Source organism: Lepisosteus oculatus, chromosome 10 (genome assembly GCF_040954835.1).
Source record: "Lepisosteus oculatus isolate fLepOcu1 chromosome 10, fLepOcu1.hap2, whole genome shotgun sequence".
In the NCBI taxonomy this organism is placed as follows: Eukaryota; Metazoa; Chordata; class Actinopteri; order Semionotiformes; family Lepisosteidae; genus Lepisosteus; species Lepisosteus oculatus.
The window spans coordinates 34,948,304-34,967,394 of NC_090705.1; the positions used below are offsets into that span (position 1 = coordinate 34,948,304).

At 35.0% G+C, this 19,091-nt stretch overlaps 1 protein-coding gene across 1 annotated transcript in view; it reads left to right on the top strand.

Annotated features, from left to right (window-relative positions):
• col22a1 (collagen, type XXII, alpha 1) overlaps positions 1–19,091 on the top strand; it is a 92,796-nt gene that overhangs the window by 4,532 nt on the left and 69,173 nt on the right. Inside the window, exons 2-6 of the mRNA XM_015356827.2 lie at positions 1,020–1,168; positions 1,974–2,531; positions 9,899–9,976; positions 17,342–17,453; positions 18,828–18,951. Coding sequence (XP_015212313.2) covers positions 1,072–1,168; positions 1,974–2,531; positions 9,899–9,976; positions 17,342–17,453; positions 18,828–18,951 — 969 coding nt within the window. The 5' untranslated portion in view covers positions 1,020–1,071. The remainder of the gene's footprint in view (positions 1–1,019; positions 1,169–1,973; positions 2,532–9,898; positions 9,977–17,341; positions 17,454–18,827; positions 18,952–19,091) is intronic.

Consider the following 19,091-nt stretch of genomic DNA (forward strand, 5'->3'; position numbering starts at 1 on the left):
AGGCATGATACACAGATTGTCCAACAGAAACCTGCTGATAGTCTATTTTTAATTCAAAAACCCAAGGATTAAAGTGAACCTATTTTCTAAAAATATAGGTTAACATTTGATGAATAGTGCTCCTAAAAGTTTCTTATTTTAAGAATTCTATTCTGAAGTGCCTGTCGGGAGGAGGCAGTCATATCACTTTATTGTTTTACCTACAGGAGAGTTAGCATTTCTTGTTCATTACTGAATATTAACAGGATTTTTTTTAAATATCCTCTCTAAAAAAGTAAAAATAAACACTGAAATGTGTTACCACATCCCAGCATCAATGCACTGCATATACTCTGTATCCCTTGGACAAGCTTCTAGTTTGGCATATTGTCCTCCAGCTTGTGGGACAATCATTTTCGCACAAAGCTGTAATTTACATTATTTCAGCAAAGTTGTTCAAGACAATAGTGCATCTTGTTCCTCAGCTGAACAGATATAATTAAGCTAAATTTATACCAAATAAACTCATAGAAGAACTGTCTCAGATGCTGGATAAACATAGATGTTTAAACACTAAACACTGTAGTGGTAGATCAAGATATCCCATATGAATGTTTTCTGCAACAGTAGCACATATGTCCTGACTAAGACAAGAAAATAATACAAATATATATTTTTTTCTTTGAGAAAGTAAAAATGAATTTAGCTTTCAATAATTATAATAGCCTCAAAGTAACCCTTAGCACATTTTCTATTTATTCAATTTATTATTACTTGTAAAACACTAACAAAAGAAATGAATACGTATTGTTTTACGTTTGATTATCTCTTACACTTACAAAGTTAACTTTCTGTTGAGTAACAATTGATAAGGGTCCATTTATATTAGGACAACAATTTAAGCAAGCATTACTAACAAAATGTTTTCAGTATCTGTATATTGCAGAGGCATTAAATAATGTCATCAAGTTAAAGGTTTATTTCTATAAATTACAAACCTGAAAATATTATTGATTCATTTTAAATAATTGTCCCCACAGGACGAAACATTGATGGTAACCACAATCCTATTCAACGGTCACTGTAAAAGAGATGGAGATGGTGTTGCGAATGGGATTTCGGATTTGTAAAATTCTAATATTCCTTGCACTGATGCTTCCAGGTGGAAGAACAATTGCACAAAGAGCAGGTAAGAATTTATAAACAACATCTCCATTTCCTACTTGGATTCAGCTATTAGCTTACTTGCATTATTCCTTTTCCTGAAAGAGCATGAAATCAATGAATATGAACAGACGTTAAAATCAAGTTCATGAAAATTTATCAGAAATATGTAAAATAGCCAGATAGGCTGAACATCATAAATGTATTACTCTATTGATGTATGTTCTTAGAAAAGAGAACAGATTTTGGATATAGATAGAATGTTCTAGCATAATTTCGATTAGTTGATTATTCATAGCTGACAGTGATTTATTTGAGTTACTATTGCAAAAACAATAAATCATCTCATTAGTTAAAGATGATAAGGAACAGGTGATGAGGTATTTTAACTTATTAAATGTCAAATGTATAGCCTGATGAATATCAGAAAAGAAACACATACAAGTGAAGCAATACTGTACACCTTGCTGATCAAGAGAACAAGGGCTTCTTGCTGTTCTCTTTCAGGGGGGTTCATACATTTTAAGCCATTTCTTCCTAACTTTCCAGGGAATTGTGTTTCTTTTTTGATTGACCTGAAGCTTACCATAAAGTGAAATTGAATATATTCCAGTTTCAGAGTAAAGTGAAATTGAATATATTCCAGTTTGGGCCAGAGTTCAGACAAAGGTTAAAGGCATTTTGAAACCTAAAGTTCTATTCTCAAACTAGTATTTTCACAAAGTGTCCAGAACGCAGAATGTACAAAACTATTTAAAAAATGTTTTCAGAATTAACTTTGAATATATGATGTTGAAATAATTAACCTTATTTCTCTCATTTTCATTTAGGATGTAAAAACGTTCAGTATGACTTGGTCTTTATACTGGATACCTCATCCAGTGTGGGAAGAGAGAACTTCGAAAAGGTCAGGCAGTGGGTGGCCAACTTAGTGGAGACATTTGACATTGGACCAGACAAGACACGTGTGGCTGTGGTTCGGTATAGTGACAGGCCTACCACAGAGTTTGACCTTGGGCGATACAGAACTCTGGAAGAAGTCAAAAGTGCAGCTCGGAATATCAGGTACCTTGGAGGAAACACCAACACTGGAGATGCCATTAGTTACACTACCACTCGCATCTTCCAAGATGCGAGGCCCAATGCACAAGGTATCAAGAAGGTTGCCATCTTGATGACAGATGGAAGGAGCCAGGATTATGTTTTGGAACCTTCCAAGGCTGCCCATCAGGCCGGGATAAGGATGTTTGCAGTTGGCATTGGCGAAGCTCTCAGAGTTGAGCTGGAGGAGATCGCTTCAGAACCAAAGTCTGCTCATGTGTTTCACGTTTCTGATTTCAACGCCATTGACAAGATAAGAGGGAAACTGAGGAGACGGCTCTGTGAGAGTAAGTATTATAGGATTTATAACAATGTTATAACATATTATATTATAAAATATATGACAGTATCTAAGTATCAGGCTTCTTCACTTTAACAGTTTTCTCCCAACTTTTCTCACCATTGAATTAATACTTCACAGGATGAGCACTATGTGTCATTAATGAGGAATGCTGGGAATGGAAGATTTTTCCTGGATGTAGTTGGTTGTTTAAATGGAGGATACCAACCATAAAGCTTGGCTGTAAAGGATACAAGCTGTAAAGCTTGGCTGCCAAGGAGCAATATTTTACGTTCATGTACTGCTAGTGACAAAATGATTTAAGCGAAATGATTTATATTCCTGACTAAAGTTAGCTATGAGGGAAGGCAAATATATCTGAAATCTTAATCCAAACATTAAATATGGTACTTCAAATGATACCGCAGGGCCATCTCCAGAGTCTGTTATTACACCTTTAAAAATAGAGTTTTATATTGGCTTACAAGTTAGACAGAAATATAATGTATCGATGAGAGATACAACTTGAAAAAGTGTCCTTTTAATATAACAGAGCAGAATGGCATTAAATATGTTACAGTAGTGACTTCACCCTCTTGAGTCATGGAGAGTGTAGACTTCATAGCAGACACAGAAGACCTGGTCTAGGGAGCCTGCTTGTGAATGTGGTTTAATCCTGGCAGGGACAGAGCAGTACTCCAACTGTCACATAGCCATGGTGGTGGCAGTGAAGGAAGAAAGTAAAAAGTAAAGTTTCTAACACAATAGTCCAGAAATGTGCAATGTGTTTTAATGAAATGCTCAGTTACGGTACATGAATTTAAAACAAATGTTCCCTCAACAATCATGCATCTTTACTGCCCGGCAGCTCAAGTTTTGCATCTAAAGATGGTCAAATAAGTGCTTTATGTCTGGATATCATACTAACCTAAGATGTTACATGTCTCAATATCTGAATAATACTGCTTGTTTATAACAGTTACACTAAAAATGGTCTATTTTAACATTTTGGGCATCCTGACAAATATGATAACAATGCTGTGTGATAGTCTTTCATCACCAGACACAGGCTTCAATCTCATCCTTTTTTGAACTGTAATCTCTCGGATCACTTTGCACTATAATGTGCATCTAAGAATATCAGTGGCAAGAAAACAACTTGGGTAAATGGTTAAGTTATTTTCGTTCTGAAAATTATAGTTCTAATATTTCAAGCACTGTACCCTTCAGCATTATCATACTACCTTATTTTTTCTAGAAATCGACTGCTTCAGAAACAGGTACTGTAAAAAAGTAACTGAAAACTCAGATTAGCCCAATAATCATTGCTTTACAGTTTCTTGGCAAAAAAAGCTGTCTTCAACTGGACATACTCTTGACAAATGACAAAAGTTCCTTGATGAGCTATAGAATTTAGATTTTTTCTGACGAACATTTGTTTTATGTTTTGGGAAATTACAGATCTACAGTGTCTTAAGTTAGTCTGCTTCTGTACATTCTCTCAATGTTGTTCTATTTTAAAATAGGGGAGGGTTTTCAGAAAAAACATTAAACATTTGACACATACTCTATATCGGGAGATACAGTATGTGTATACCTGAAAATGCAATTTCAGGAGAAAAGGATTGGAACAGTAGATATGGCACACATTTGTAAATGTATTAAATCCTTCATTTATGTGTAGATATGGGAATTTGACGTTATTGTTATATTTTGGATAATTGTACAATTGAAAGGCAAACTTAAAAAATCTAATCTGTCTTGAGAACTGATGAAAAGTAGAAAAAATACTGCCTTTTCTACAGTACCTTGACAGTATAGTAAGATCATAACTGCTGGTTATCAGCTGAGTCTCTGTCAACCCTGAAATATTGTAAGCTAGCAATTCACAGTAAAGATGGACTTTTTGCAAGAAAGGGCTTGATAGATCACTGGTTATACAAATATTCAGAAGGAAACACAAATACAGCTCTGTCACATAAAGCCTAATTTAAAACAAATTATACTATTCTTATTTACTCTATGTACTGTAGAGATACTGCACTACAGTATGTGAAGTTTATGAATATTTCCTTTGTCAATCATTAACCTAAAATGTTGGCAATTTCTAGGTGGTAATTTTCTTGTGGCAAGGCACTATTGACTGTGCCTTTGAATATTTTTAAATCAACTACTCGCAAACTGCAATTTTACCTTTAATAATTGTTAAGGCAAACTTTGATTTAAAGCCAACTTCGCCCCGTAATTCCTTTCCAATTTTCTTATACACCCATACCCACAAAACATATGGTCTCTAATCAAATCGTGCAAGTTTCTAAATTCAACAGCAGGGTACAGAAATAAGTTAGGGTGTCTTAATCCACAGATGTTTACGTTAGCTAAAGAAGTAGCCATTTACTAATCTGTTTTTGATTAGTACCCTACTGGTACATGAATCACAGGGAAGATTTCTGTAACCATCTGTGGGTCAGTAGTTCTTTTAACAAGAATGGCAAAGGGAGTTACCAGATGGACCAAATACAGCTTAGAATATAACTATCAATAAGAGCACCCAGTGCTTAAATACAGCTACAGCTGTCCAAAGCAATTCTGGGGTTTTTGCTGCATGGTGGATAGTGTATACTAAATATTACTTAAATAATTATTGACTATGTTTCTTTGCTATGACTACAACAATTCATATTATAACAAACCATTTTTAGTGAATGAATGTACAGTACATTGTGTAGATAGAAACAGCTTGACTTTACCAAGTAGATGTAAAGTCATTCTCTACCACAAATAAAACAAAATGAGTTTGCTCTTTTTTATACTAACCACTACTTTGCCCGGGATAGAAAGACGATCTTAGTGGTGTAAAAGAGGGAAGCTGAAGATGACGTGAATGAGTGAAAGGCACAGCAAGTGAACCATAATGCAAACCCCCGCTATTGCAGCACTGGTGTAAAATATTCTTTTGAGAACATCAACCATACTGCAGGCATACCTTCAGAACTGAAATAGTAATTGGTGGTATTGAGTCCTAGGGTAGGTCAAAGTCAAAAGGAGATTTTTTCTGTTCTAATTTCAGTCTTCAGGGTCAATGGTTTTGCATTCTGCCAAGATTGAATACAGTAAATCCTGTAGTCACAAGTACAAAAATTTCTGTGATGCAAACAGAAGGTTGAGATACACTAATTTGCAAAGTGTTAGACATTTTGTTTTTTTCACTCCATATTTTTCTGTTGTTTATGCAAACGTATTCTATGTTGAACTCCCACAGCTTTATGGATTTTGTAGTGAGGACGAAATGTAGGCCTGACTATGTTAAGGGTACTCCCATTGCCACTTACACTGTATGAATGTGTGGCTGCTCTTTAAATTATAGTTTTTCAGCCACAATGACAGAGACCAGTTTCTTTTGAGCATGGTTTGAGAAAATTAAGCTGCAGCACCATTTTAAAAATATTTATGCATAGTTGTCATTTTAGCATGTAATCATGACTCTGAAACCGTTCTGCTCCCCTTTTTGAAGTGGGAACACGTCTGAACAGCTACAAAGTGTACTTTGCTAGCAAATAAAACAGAATTGCATTGAGGAACTACTGTAGTCACATTAACAGTACCTTCCTACAACACAATTTAAATAAAGCATAAGCTGAATTATTGCTTTCATATGCAGACTTTTAAATAGGCAACTAAATAAAATATGACTATAATATTATTTTAACCTAAGGAGAAACAGCGCTGATAAAATGAAAAAAATAAATAAAGAACATACAGTATCTTAGCTGCCTCAGAGAACTTAGCTGTAGATAATATTTTTCTTAAAATACAGCATAAAATTATATTTATAATTACTGTATTACTTTTAAAGTGGTTATGAATTGTCATAGACTATGTTTTGCAAGCATTAATGATAGTAATACTGAATTTTGAATTTTGAAATAGTGTTAACAAAACATTTAATAAACTGTAAATTAAAAAAAACACTGATGCATCTTATAGAACCCTTAGTGTTACATTTCTTTTTGTAAGGTGTGCAAAACTTTGCTCATTGCCAAACCAATTTCTAAAACTATAATATTTCAGTAACACATTTGTCAAACCTGGTTTATTGCATAAACAATAAGAAAACACTTTCAGACATTATATGCATATCCTGTATCTGAAAGTCCACCTGGAATAGTTTTAATGAAATAACTTAACAGTTTTTTTTTTCTGAACACTCAAAAGATATTAGAACCTTTACAGCAGCCAAACAATAGTGTTAATTTTACAGGGTAAAATAAATAAGATTCAATGCAAAAATTGAGGCACCATCTCCTAGAATTAGAAAAGCACAATCACAGATTAAATTAAACTAACACATGCCTTCCTTGTTTGAGTCTTTGCTTTCCATTCATTTTGCATTGTGTTTATTGTTCATTACAAGTGCCTCTGCTCTATTTTTTATGAAAATGCTAAGGCTCCTGGTTTGTAAATACTGTATTTACCTGAGCACTTCTATACCAAATTAGAATCTTCAAGTCTTGCACTGTATAAAGTAAGGAAAAGGTTCTGAACGATCCCCACCCCAGAAAAAAGGATGCTAAAGTTAAGTTTCTTTGATTTGACAAAGTCCTTTTTATAGCTGTGATTAAAGAAAATTACAGGCTCTGATTGTACAAGACTGTCAAAAGGGAAACAGCCAGTGTGGTTTGGTTGCCTGCCTTGCAGTTTTCCAACTTCAACACCCTCATTCTATGTGAATAAAAAAAGCTTGACCGAACTACCTCCTATCCCTCAACAGTAGGGTAGTTGTGTGGCTGCATTGTTGAGACACACTCTCAGAGTAAGGGAGATGGAAAGAAGCTGCATTTGTGTGCACTTGTTAAATGCTACAACAGGTACTGACACCTAAGCCAAAAGAATGCCACCATATTTAACACAATAAGGAATTCAATGAGACTGGTTATAAAACATCTCATAGCTCCACTATAAACTGATTATAATTAGTGGTTTTTGTTGGCATGGGAAGTTCAAAATAGAGCTATTGCTTGTAGTTCTCTGGTGATTATGTGATTAGGCTGGCAAGATGCTGGAACATGGCTCTTCACGGAGAGAGATAGCTCAAAGCATAAGGGTGGTTCACAGTATTACTGAGAGAGTAGCCAAATTCATGTACAGTACAGTATGCATAACACGTTAACAGGTTTCTTTTTTTTAATCTAATCATGTGAAAACTGAGTTATTTGCACATTTTTTTTAGCCTTGAACAGAAAAGACCACAAGGGGCCTTAATTCAAAGACACTGACAATGACAACCTAATGAACCTCTTTAGTCGACAGTGACCAAGACCCAAGCGAAAACTATATGGCAGACTTAATTTTATGAAGACACATTCTTTCGTAAAAATATGAAGTATGTCAGTTATCATATCCAGACTCTATCAAAACATGTTTTTAGCTGATAGCCTCTTTTGCTTGAGTTTTTTATTGAAAATTTAATTGTTTAAGGAACATTTGGGGGTCATATACTGTAAGTGCAGTGCCTTGTAAAAGTATTCAACCCCTACCAGTGTGTACCTTTTTGGAATTACAAATGATGTAGTCACATTTTTTAATTGAAGACTTACAATCAAAACCTGAAATCTCCTTGAAACAATAAACAGTTTAATGGATGATTTATGTTTTTTGTCTACAAAAACAGCAGTGAAAATTCAAAAATAAAATATATACATTACATAAATATTCAGCCCTTTACTATACCAACCCAAAATTAGTTCAGGTTCATATTTAACTTCTTTAATCCATAAAAGGTGTTTAAAAAGTGCTCAGTTTTAGAGCAAATAGTGCATGCGTCATTTGTAATTAAATAAAATGGGATATTATTGGAAGGGGAGTGAATGCTTTTGGACATCATTGTATATACAGTGGATATAGAAAAAGCCATTACATATAATAGTTACAGGTAAACAGTATAATTAAACTAATATACTGTATGTTTAGAATACACACCTAGTATTAAGGTTAATTTCTTAGTCATACTTAGATTCACAACTAATCCTTGAGTAATCCTTGTTCATGTGTGAGGTTTCTTTGGAATGGCCTTTCCACCAGTTGTGTCTATGTCAGTGTCAAAATGTGATGTTACCGGATACAAAGACCACAAATAGAAAAGTGTCACTCGGTCTGCCAATGTCAACTAATCCTGTCAGTGTTGCCTTTCTTTCTGTCACTAGTGGGCATGCCCATTCTGTACTCAAAGGAAAAGCTCAAGGCTTTCAGATACACAGGCACAAATATGAGACTGTCATCAAAGTAAGATGACTCTCAGCTCTCTCTCCCTTGGAGCCACAGTCCATTTTTTTGTGTCTGTCAAGCACGTCAACTGCCAGCAGGAATTCTGCCCACCCTACAGAGGTGGAGCCAAGCATCTTGAGCCACATATCAGAGCTTTAATTATCTGTGAAACTGAAAATAAGCATTGCATGACATGAATGAAAAATGAATTACTGATATTCTGTATTTGTGCTGAAATATTACATCCACAATCAACTATATTTCTGAGGACATTCATTTTCTGAAACAATACTCAGATTCAGAAAGGCATTAATTGTTGTGAACTCACCTAAAATAGGGACTACTTGAATAAGATTCATAAGATTGTATTATCTCTATTACTGTAGCATTTAACCTATCATAAAAATAAAAATAGATTAAAAACGGAAGGATACTTTATCAATATTTGATTCCTTTAATAATGTCTTGATTCTTTTAAATTCCAGATCCATTTCTATCCATTTAATTTGTGTGCCTCACAGATCTAAGACTGGGTAATCTAACTGTAGCTTTCCTTATAGAAGTAAGCTAGAATTTTAAACACACAATATAAAACTATAAACTAAACTCTGGGGCATGAAGCAATGCTATTTTAGGAATCAGTACATTACATCACTTTCAATAACTGCTTATCCAATTCAGGGTTACGGTGGACTGGAGCCCATCCCAGGAAGCACTGGGAGCAATGCGGGATACACCCTGGATGGGATGCCAGTCCATCGGCGGGCACACACAGACATGAACTCGCACGCACTCACACCAGGGCCAACTTTACAGAAGCCAATTAACCTACTGTACCAGTACTGTATGTCTATGGGACTGTGGGAGGAAACTTGAGAAACAAACTCCACACAGATAACAGCCCAAGACATGAACCTAAGGCCCCAGGGCTATGAGACAGCCAAGCTAATCAATGTGCCACCATGCCACTCCTTAAGTAATTAAAGTTGTCATAAATTGTCAACATAAAAAGGTGGTTTAGAACATGCTGGATATTGTGATTTAATGATTGAAATGTTTTTTTACACTCTTTATTATTTTATGTTGATTCTCACCTTTTTGTCTCCATAGATGTGCTCTGTCCAAATGTTCACATTGAGGGCGACAGGTTTAAGTCCATCAGTGGCAAAGACATGGATGAAATTCCAGGTAAGGACGATGGTTTTTAGATTACTCCAGGTAATAAGGAATATGCTAAAATTCTGAGAATACAAAAGAAAATAAAGACCTGGATACTCCTGGATCAAATAAAATGCTAGCAGCCAAACAAGCAAGATGGCTTCAATAGCCTATTCTTGTTTGTGACTTTTCTTATTTTCTTGCAATTAGTCACTCCATCTAAAAAAAAAAGAAATGGATATTAACAGAAAATCTGAATTTATTTTTGCCTTTTCCAAATAACACATCACACCAGTAAATTATAAATGCATAGTGCTTGATGGTTACTTTTGTTATGATAGAGCAAGCATCAAGTACTGTATATGAGTTGGAATTTATGATTTAGATTAAATTTGTCATTCTCATCCTTAGACAACGAACAATAATATCAGGGGGAAAAACATCCAAAAATTGCTGCGGAAAATAACAATTAGAAGAAACCAACTGAAGGAGGATCTTATTTATCTTTATTTGGCTACTACAATATTGTCACTATAAATGTGGTTAAAATTCTCAAGGATGGTTTGGGGGACCCTGATTAGAAATAGCTCAAGGCATGCTGACCTAAATTACATTGGTTAACGAAGGCTTTCAGACAATTAGGGCCTGTGAAACCACTAATAAGTGTTCGGACGTTGAACTATTTTCTTGCTTTGAAAAACGGCAGAATGACGCTGGAGTTTCCATATTGTGTAGTCTTACATTACTGTTAATGTTAACATTTATCCATCTGTCATCATAAAGCTGCTTATTACTGGTAAGAGTCATGGGAATCCAGAGCCTATCCTGGAAACACAGGACACAAGGCAGGACTACACCCTAGATGTCTCAGCATGTCACTGTGCAGTTACATTAACCTTCAGCAAACTTATAGTCACAGATTGCCCTTATATTAAAGCTTTTGTTGTAATTAAAATAAATGTCTTAAATTTAAATTGAAAAAGCACTCATTGACGTGTTTTACAGGTAAGAGGAATGTAGCAGATGAGATCAGGTTTAGGAGCATTAGAGTCTAATGCTAATCAAACCTTAAGTCTAGCTGGATAAGGATGGGAAATGGAAAAAGTAAAAAACAGCTAAAGCACTGGTTTAGAAAGAAACTGTGCCGTAAGAAGTGGTATCTGTCATTAAAGAAGATAGACTCTGGTTTTGTCATAACATTGTCCTCATTTACAGTAGGTCTATCAAAGATTGCCTTTGCAAATTCCTATATTTTCCAATGTTTCTATTGTTCAATAAGTTTCTGATGCACACCATATACCAGAGGTTAACAAACCCATAAAGTTCCAAAAGAGTGGTGTCAATCTTGCATGGTCAGTTAGAGAAGTTCTAGTTGACCATAAACTCTTTGTTCTTTAGAAATGTTCAACAATAAAGCTTTACCTCAGGAGAATTCCCATTCACAATCAGTTAAAAGTGGTCTCTTAGGGCATCTACAGTGCCTGTATAGTCTACACACCCTTTGCAAAGTAACACATTGTCTGACATCACACATTAAATGATAATTAATTTTACTTTTATTTACACATTATAACACACAACATCCATGTTAAGAACAAATATTCAAACAATCTGACAAGTAATATCAAATTTTGAAAAAGAGTGCCCAAACTTACTAATGGCACTTTATATTGAACATGGTAATGTTACGTGAGAAATCAGTCAATAAAACAATTTTTCTGTAATATCTGAACCTAATGTTTTCATTGTAAAATACTTTTTTTCTGCATAAGAATAAGGGTTCTTAGTACAATAAAATGTACAGTATCTTATTCAAGGACAAGTGCTTTTCCTTTATTACAAATTAATTCAGTTACTGTATTCAGCACCAGTACTCAGAAGACCTTGCCAAATCTGAAAAAAATAATTACTTTAGTATTCCATGGAGCAGCACAAGAAGTATCTATCTGACCTAAGGCAGCTCTACAGTATTAAATAAAAGATGTTTCTGGTCTGCAAGGAGAAAAAAAAACAATCCATGTGGATTATATGTAAAACAAAAGTAACAGAATAGTACAAAGTTTCATAAAATGGCTTTCACTTCAGTCCCACTTCAGATATTAGTAAGAACTCCAGTGTACATGTGGCATTCAACTCCAGACCATCAGATCTTCATTTTTCAATTACAACTACAGTAAACTGCTTAATTTAAGTAATTATTAGCTTAACTGAATTAATTAGCTTAACCACTTTTCAGAGGTCATCAGTTGCTGAAGACTTTAAGATGAAGTGGTGTGTTAAGGCTCTTGAAGAAGACACCTATGATCCTGTCTATCAATACCATGAAAATGCTTTGGATAGAAAGAAGGCAATGACTTTTATGCTTGAACGCTCCTCTGAGAGTATTTAATCAAAGTTATCCCAGTAGGCTGTGTGTACAGATGTCACCATCTTACGGGATCAAAAGAACTTGCAGGCTCTTTGGTTTCATTTCCCAGTTAATTCTTTCACTTTTCTGTAGTTAAACCATTCAAGCCTGGAGTTTCAATACGAGTTCAAAATAGTTTTTAGAGCTGATTACATGTTTTGTATTGCCAATCCAAATTACAAGTTTTGACTTGGTTCATCCCAGACCTCAATGTAGCATCTACTGTGTATCTGCAGTGCTCCATAGAGAATACCATTCTGTGACAGACATGAAAAACAATGTGGACATATTCTGTCTTAGTTCCTTAATTAATAAATCATAATTAAATTGATTAATTCACAATTAATTAACTCAATGACAGATAACAGGCTGCTTTGATATAAAATGCTGCTTTGAATGACTGTCTTACTGTACAACAGCTGCTTTAAAAAGTCTTAGTTCAGATTTCAAAATCGGTTTATCACATACTATAACAAAAGTTTGTCAAATATGTGACCCTCGTATGAAAAAAATGCTCATTTAATGTTGCTGCATAAATAAGAGCATGTAACATTTAAAAAATATATATTTCAGTGCTGGAACGAGCCTTGTGGCAGATGATGACCATAGTTTTACAATAAAAATTAAAATAGTTTTGATGGACTTGTTTTCGCTAACACTACTTTAAAACGCACTGAAAAAATCAGTCTTTAACCATCGATGGTACTGTATTTGTAATTTCCTTGCTATTATTTGAGTAATACTTTTGGTTCAAACCACACATACAGCTTAAGATACTCAGGGTCAATTGCAATTAACTTCCTGAGTTAATCCACAGTTGTGTACTAATTATTGTACTATTGTATGATCATCCACAGCTGGATAGAAGTCCCAAATTTTTAGACCAAAAGATGTCAGAACAAGGAAACAATAACACTGAAAAAATCTCATTATGACCACAATCTGAAGCACACGACCAGATATCTCATTAGACAACACCTGCTCAATTTGACAGAGAGTGTGTGATAACTGTATTGGCCTTAGTAGTCAACTTCAGGTTCATTAGAAACAATCATCCTCAATCACAAGGAACAGCCAACAGATGAATGATTCTCCCAATCTGTGTACTAAATTAAATGTTTATGTAGAAGCTATAAGGACACAAGGATTACATATTGAATTAAATATAATAACAAACAATTGCATTAGGTTTTAATAGTTCCGATATCTGTATCAGTAAGGTTAGTAAATGCATGAAAGCAATCTCATTTTGAAATTAAACACCCATAAAAAATGTCTTTATAGTGATTGATTATGATTTTATTGTTGATGGGCACTCTTGTTACAAGAGGGTTAGGATCTTATCACTTATGTCAGTTTTAAGAGAATTATTGTCTGTAGATAATCTAGGGTTTGGTTGGAAAACAGTGGGATTACCTAATGGCAACTGCAGATGCTGTGCAGCCCCAGAGAGAATAAACTAATAGCATGGCACAGACTGAAAATAGCAAAGGGAATAAGAATAAAGACAGTCATAGGGCTAATAGAGGAATAGAGCTTGAAGTACTAAATTAAAGTGCTCTGACTTGTCTGTCTGACATGAATGAAGATACTGTAGGTTCTACGTGGAAAAATAGCAGCTAAAGATTTTAAAAAATGATTTTTGAGGATACTGTATGTAGTAGCCCAGTACCCATGAAAAGTTAATTTAAGAACAGCTGGAGCCTGCAGCCTGCCCCCTTTTAAGTAGCTATAATTGTGTTTAAGTTGGCCTACATTAAAAACCCTTCAATAAAACTCAATTCTGTCAAAGCAGTAAGTTTCTTTTTAAATGGTTCTTCATCCTAAGAAGCATTTTCGGATCACAATGAGATAGAGATGGCTGGTGCAGGCTTACAGCTTCAGACATTTCTGCTGAATGTTTTTTCTTTGCCTGCTGTTTATGTTTTCACTCTCTCCCTCTCACCCCATCTCTCCATTGATTCGTCGGCGAGGAGGAATAATACCTGTACTAAAGCATTTTTCTTTGTTACAAGTCACCCTCGATAAGTCATATCCTGCATAAGCTAGAATTCATATACAATATACAGTATGTATTCCTTATTAAATATAGGAATAATTGAATTGCACAGCAGATTGGAGTTTTAAACATTTCTTCAACTTAGTTTAGTATTAAAACTATGGATTTACTCCATCAAAATGAGTACATCACATAAGTCCCACTAGGGGAGTGACTGTTTACCTGAGGGATTGCTGTGTCTGCTAGTTTTTATTTTAACTGGGCCCTTAAACAGTGGTGCTACATGGTACCTGTAACTGACAAGCTTTGTGGTTTCTACAGCACTTTTTATTGTACACAGTCCTTGGTTTCAAAATAACCCTAGTTACAGTATATTACTGTGTTTCCAAAAACAACACTTTCCAGTTTCTCCTCTAACTTATCATTTTCTTTCATTTGAGATTAAAAACTCTTAACAGGCAACCCATTTTAGACCTTATTTAGGCAACCAGTTTATGATTAATAGACCCAGGTGGCAATGACTAGCAATGAGTATCACACATTCCCAGAAATATTTTTTTTTCTGCTTCTTAAAATCATTTGCAGACATTTCAGCTAACACATCAGGGAGTTCTGAGCTGGCAGGGGTTTTATACTGTACCAATTACAAATCCCATACAACTTTTTAAGAGCTGAAAGAAAATATATTGTAACAACACATAATAGGATATTTGAAATACATTTCTCCACAATTAAGAACCCAGGTCCAGGTCTGAGATTCACTGTTCTAGATTGCAAAGGCAATAAGTCACGAGGGGACTAAATTAATTTACTAAAGTCATTGCAATTTAACTTGTGTATAAACTCACCAAAGAACTACAGACTAACAATGGGATTATTCCCTGTTTGTATATTTCTTTCAGATTATTAAAATTCAATCTCAGGGATTTCCTGAGCTTTATTTGTCATATTGCTATAGTTACTTGTATGTTTATTTTTAAGCAGGAAATGGGTGTGGTCAAAGTTAACCACCTTGCGGGTTGGCAAATCTAAAAGCCTGTGGCAAATATCAAGCCAAATACCTTCTATACTCTAATCTTGCATTTATTTGCAGCCTCAATATAGTTTCAGTTTGAGCCACAGTGACACTAATGTGTGGATCAGATATTTTAGGATAACCTAAATAGCACTGCTACATTTTTAACAGGCTTTGGGTTTTAAAAACACAAAGCAGGAGGCAACAGTGTGGAGTTTTGGTTAGGGCTCTGGAGAGCTGTGGGTTCAAATTCAGGGTGGATGCTTCTATTATACAGTGAGCAGGAGGGTCCTTTCTCCAGTAATTGCCATGCTGTAAAAATGGATCTTAAATTGATGAGAATGTAAATGAGAATATACAGTACGTTAACTTGATTTAGATAACAGAATAATAAAAAAGTGAACTGGTAACACAAAGTCCACTTTAATTTCTAGAAATGTGAAAACAAATGGGCCTCCATTCAGCAGCAGCTTTGAGTTCCCTGCCCTTTCCACACACACTGTCCAATCAGGTGTGGTTTCAAGCCCAGACTTTTTCTCCATACCAGAACTTTACCCATGATGCTGGTATAGCAGAGCTAGTTCAGACACGGTGACGTCACCACCCTCTCTGCACGTAGCAGGAACCTCAGCTGCCTAGGCTGGGGGAGGTCGCTTTTAGCTCATGTGGCTGGTTGCGTTACGCCGGAGATCCAGGTTCATGCCCCAGGTGTGTGTCCCATATAGTATGATTTATGTCTTTATTTATAAAGGTATTTATCCAAGCAACCTAATTTTCTGTATTACAAATACGGTTGTACTATATGTGCCGTAAATGTCTGCTTCCTGCCATCACATCATATGAGCCTGGTTATTTAAGCATTAAGTTTACCAATTTCCAAAGTTCACGCATCCATTCATTATCAGAAATCTGCTTACAGTATACCTGGCATGGGTCTTGGCAACCTAAAACCTATCATAGAGCTCAGGGTGGAACTACAGTATGCTCTGGATGGGAAGCCAATTTTTAGTTCAAGGCACAAAGCCAGGCTATAACTACAGTATAGAAACCTTTAAGGAACATAAACTGAGAACTGGATTCCCCTAATATGATAAAGGTGTCTATCTCAGAGATAGAATTAGAATTCTAATGCTTATACCAGTAAATACAAAGCTGTAAGTTCTCTCTGTGAGGAAACCTACCATAAAATAAATGCTGATTTAAAAGACACCAGTATTGACTGCTTAAATCTTTAAAGTTTTGCGGTAGAGGGTATTGCACTTCTGTGTGTTTCTGGAAGGCAGACTTGATTAAAAAAGTTATGATGGGCCAACATGTTCAGTATAGCAGAGGAAGATCTGTATTGGAATCAGTTTGATTTTAATACAGTATGTATTTTATGTGCTCATGGCGTATTAATATCCTACAGGACATACAGTATAAAAATCTCATGCAGGTTTCTAGGACTCGCAGGGGTTGTTTTATTTTTTTCCGTCTGAAATGAGTCCTGGAGGACCTCACTACAGCATTTTGTTATGAATCTACTTCCCCCGCTGTCTTTCAGCGTAAGATCTTTTTCAAATGGAAGACTGCATGAAACAGGGAATTTTCTTGAAAATACCACATTGCGTTGATTGTTTCCAGGGAAAAATAATTTCATAAAATAATTTAGAACTTGAAATTCAAAATAAGTCAAATTTTTAAGTAACATAAAGAAGCATAAGCATAAAGGACAAATGTTCATCTTGATTATGTGCTATGACAAGTGGTATCTTGTATCTTTTTGGCACTCTTTTCACACTTGTAACTCCACCTAGTGGAAATTAACTGAACTTCAGAAAATGTGAAAGTACATAATGCATGTACAGTACTGCATTATAACATTTAACAGCTAATACAGCTAATTATGTATTTTTTTTTCTCTTTCTCTTTGATATATATATATGTCCGACATAAAACCGACATAAAATCTAATATGTGTTTTCCCCCTGACAGGTTTTGATCTTATGGAATATTTTAATGTGAAAGACATTTTTGGGATGAAAGATGATATTAGTCAAAGTGCCTACGTACGACTTGGAACCATGCCTATTGTCCAGCAGACTGAGTAAGTGAATTAGTTTTACAAACTGTACATCTGTAAGTAAATACCTTTGTTAGTAACCTGCTAAAAAATGTTTGTTATACTCTGTTTGCCAGCACTTACATGAATCCCTTCACTGACACTTGATTGTCCTATGAAGATTAGAATCAGTCTGTTTTCACATATTTGATCTTGATTTAGCAGCACCCATGGGTTGAGTCAATGGTTTTGAAAGTGCTTATCACATTTCTGTGTTGCTTTCATGCTTATAGTAGGAAGGGGGAATGCTTATCTACAGTACTTAACCTCATGTTAAATTGCATGGATAGCAATACATCAGAGCCTAACTGTTCTGATATATCAAGTTGACAGTACATTAAGGCAAGAAGAGGTAGAGGCTTTCATTTCATGACTTGACCTTCACTTTTCAAACAATACTGTTTATACTCTGATATTACCTGAAGACGTTCATACAAAACCTTTGGTGGTATTTTTACAATGGTACCATAGCTTAAAAATATTGCATTTGTTCCTTTTTACAAAACAAAGTAAATTGCATTTGGATTGATTAAAGGTACAGTACTTTCACCATACTATGCACCTTACCCAAGAAAATTTTGAATTTGTTTGCTAGTATAGCTGGCTTCACATTTTTGTCTCCCCTAATTAAGTCTTCAGTGCAGCTGGCATTGTCAGCCAATGTGAAAGTATGGATAACCAGACCATTACTCAAGCTGAACATTCATTCTTCTGAAGGCACTACACCCACACCCATTTCCTTGACCTGATATGCGACTCATAAACCTCTATGGGTTTGGAATAAATTTTAGTCTGTATTTCAAGTTGTGCAGTGGTTGTCAGTGTTTGATAACTTTTTTACAGGACTAGTCATAATTAAATTGATACTTCATGTTGCCAAGGATAGTTCCAAGCTCATTCCTATTGGTTTATTCCAAAACTGACAGTGTTCATACAAAGCTTTGTGTATTCAAACCCATCTGTGAAAGGTAGGTGCCTTAGCCATTGAAAATGCCCTCATATCAGCAGGTAGGAGTGAAAAACGAAAAACAAATAACATACATACAAGAAGGTCAAATAAAAGAAAAATTAAACTTTGATGGCTTATCATGCATTTTTAATTTTTTATAGGAAAAAACATAGAATAAGTCATGCTAAATAATACGCTTTTGGTCATTTATAAAGCTATATAAGACTTACAGTATTTTTGAAAACATATGGTCAGATTGTTACTGTATATTTAATAAAATATACTGTACTGCACCTTTATTATGTACAGTATATACTGTGAAAGGGATATCTTGATTGCTCATGAAACTAATTTTTTGTCTGTAGACCACGATCATTCTTATAAAATAACAATCTTTTTTCTTGTAATAGAGATGTATTTCCTCAAGGTCTTCCAGATGAATATGCTTTTGTGACCACATTCAAGTTCAGAAAAACCTCCAGACGAGAAGATTGGTACCTCTGGCAAATTTTTGACAAGTATGGGATACCACAGGTTCGTTAGATCATTTGGCATATAAATTGACAGAACACGATGAAACAAAATTTCTCCAGTTACGTGTTACTTGAGTACCAAGGAATTTATTTAAGGATTTCACAAAGGCTAACTGCAGTAATCCCATACTTTGTATGTTA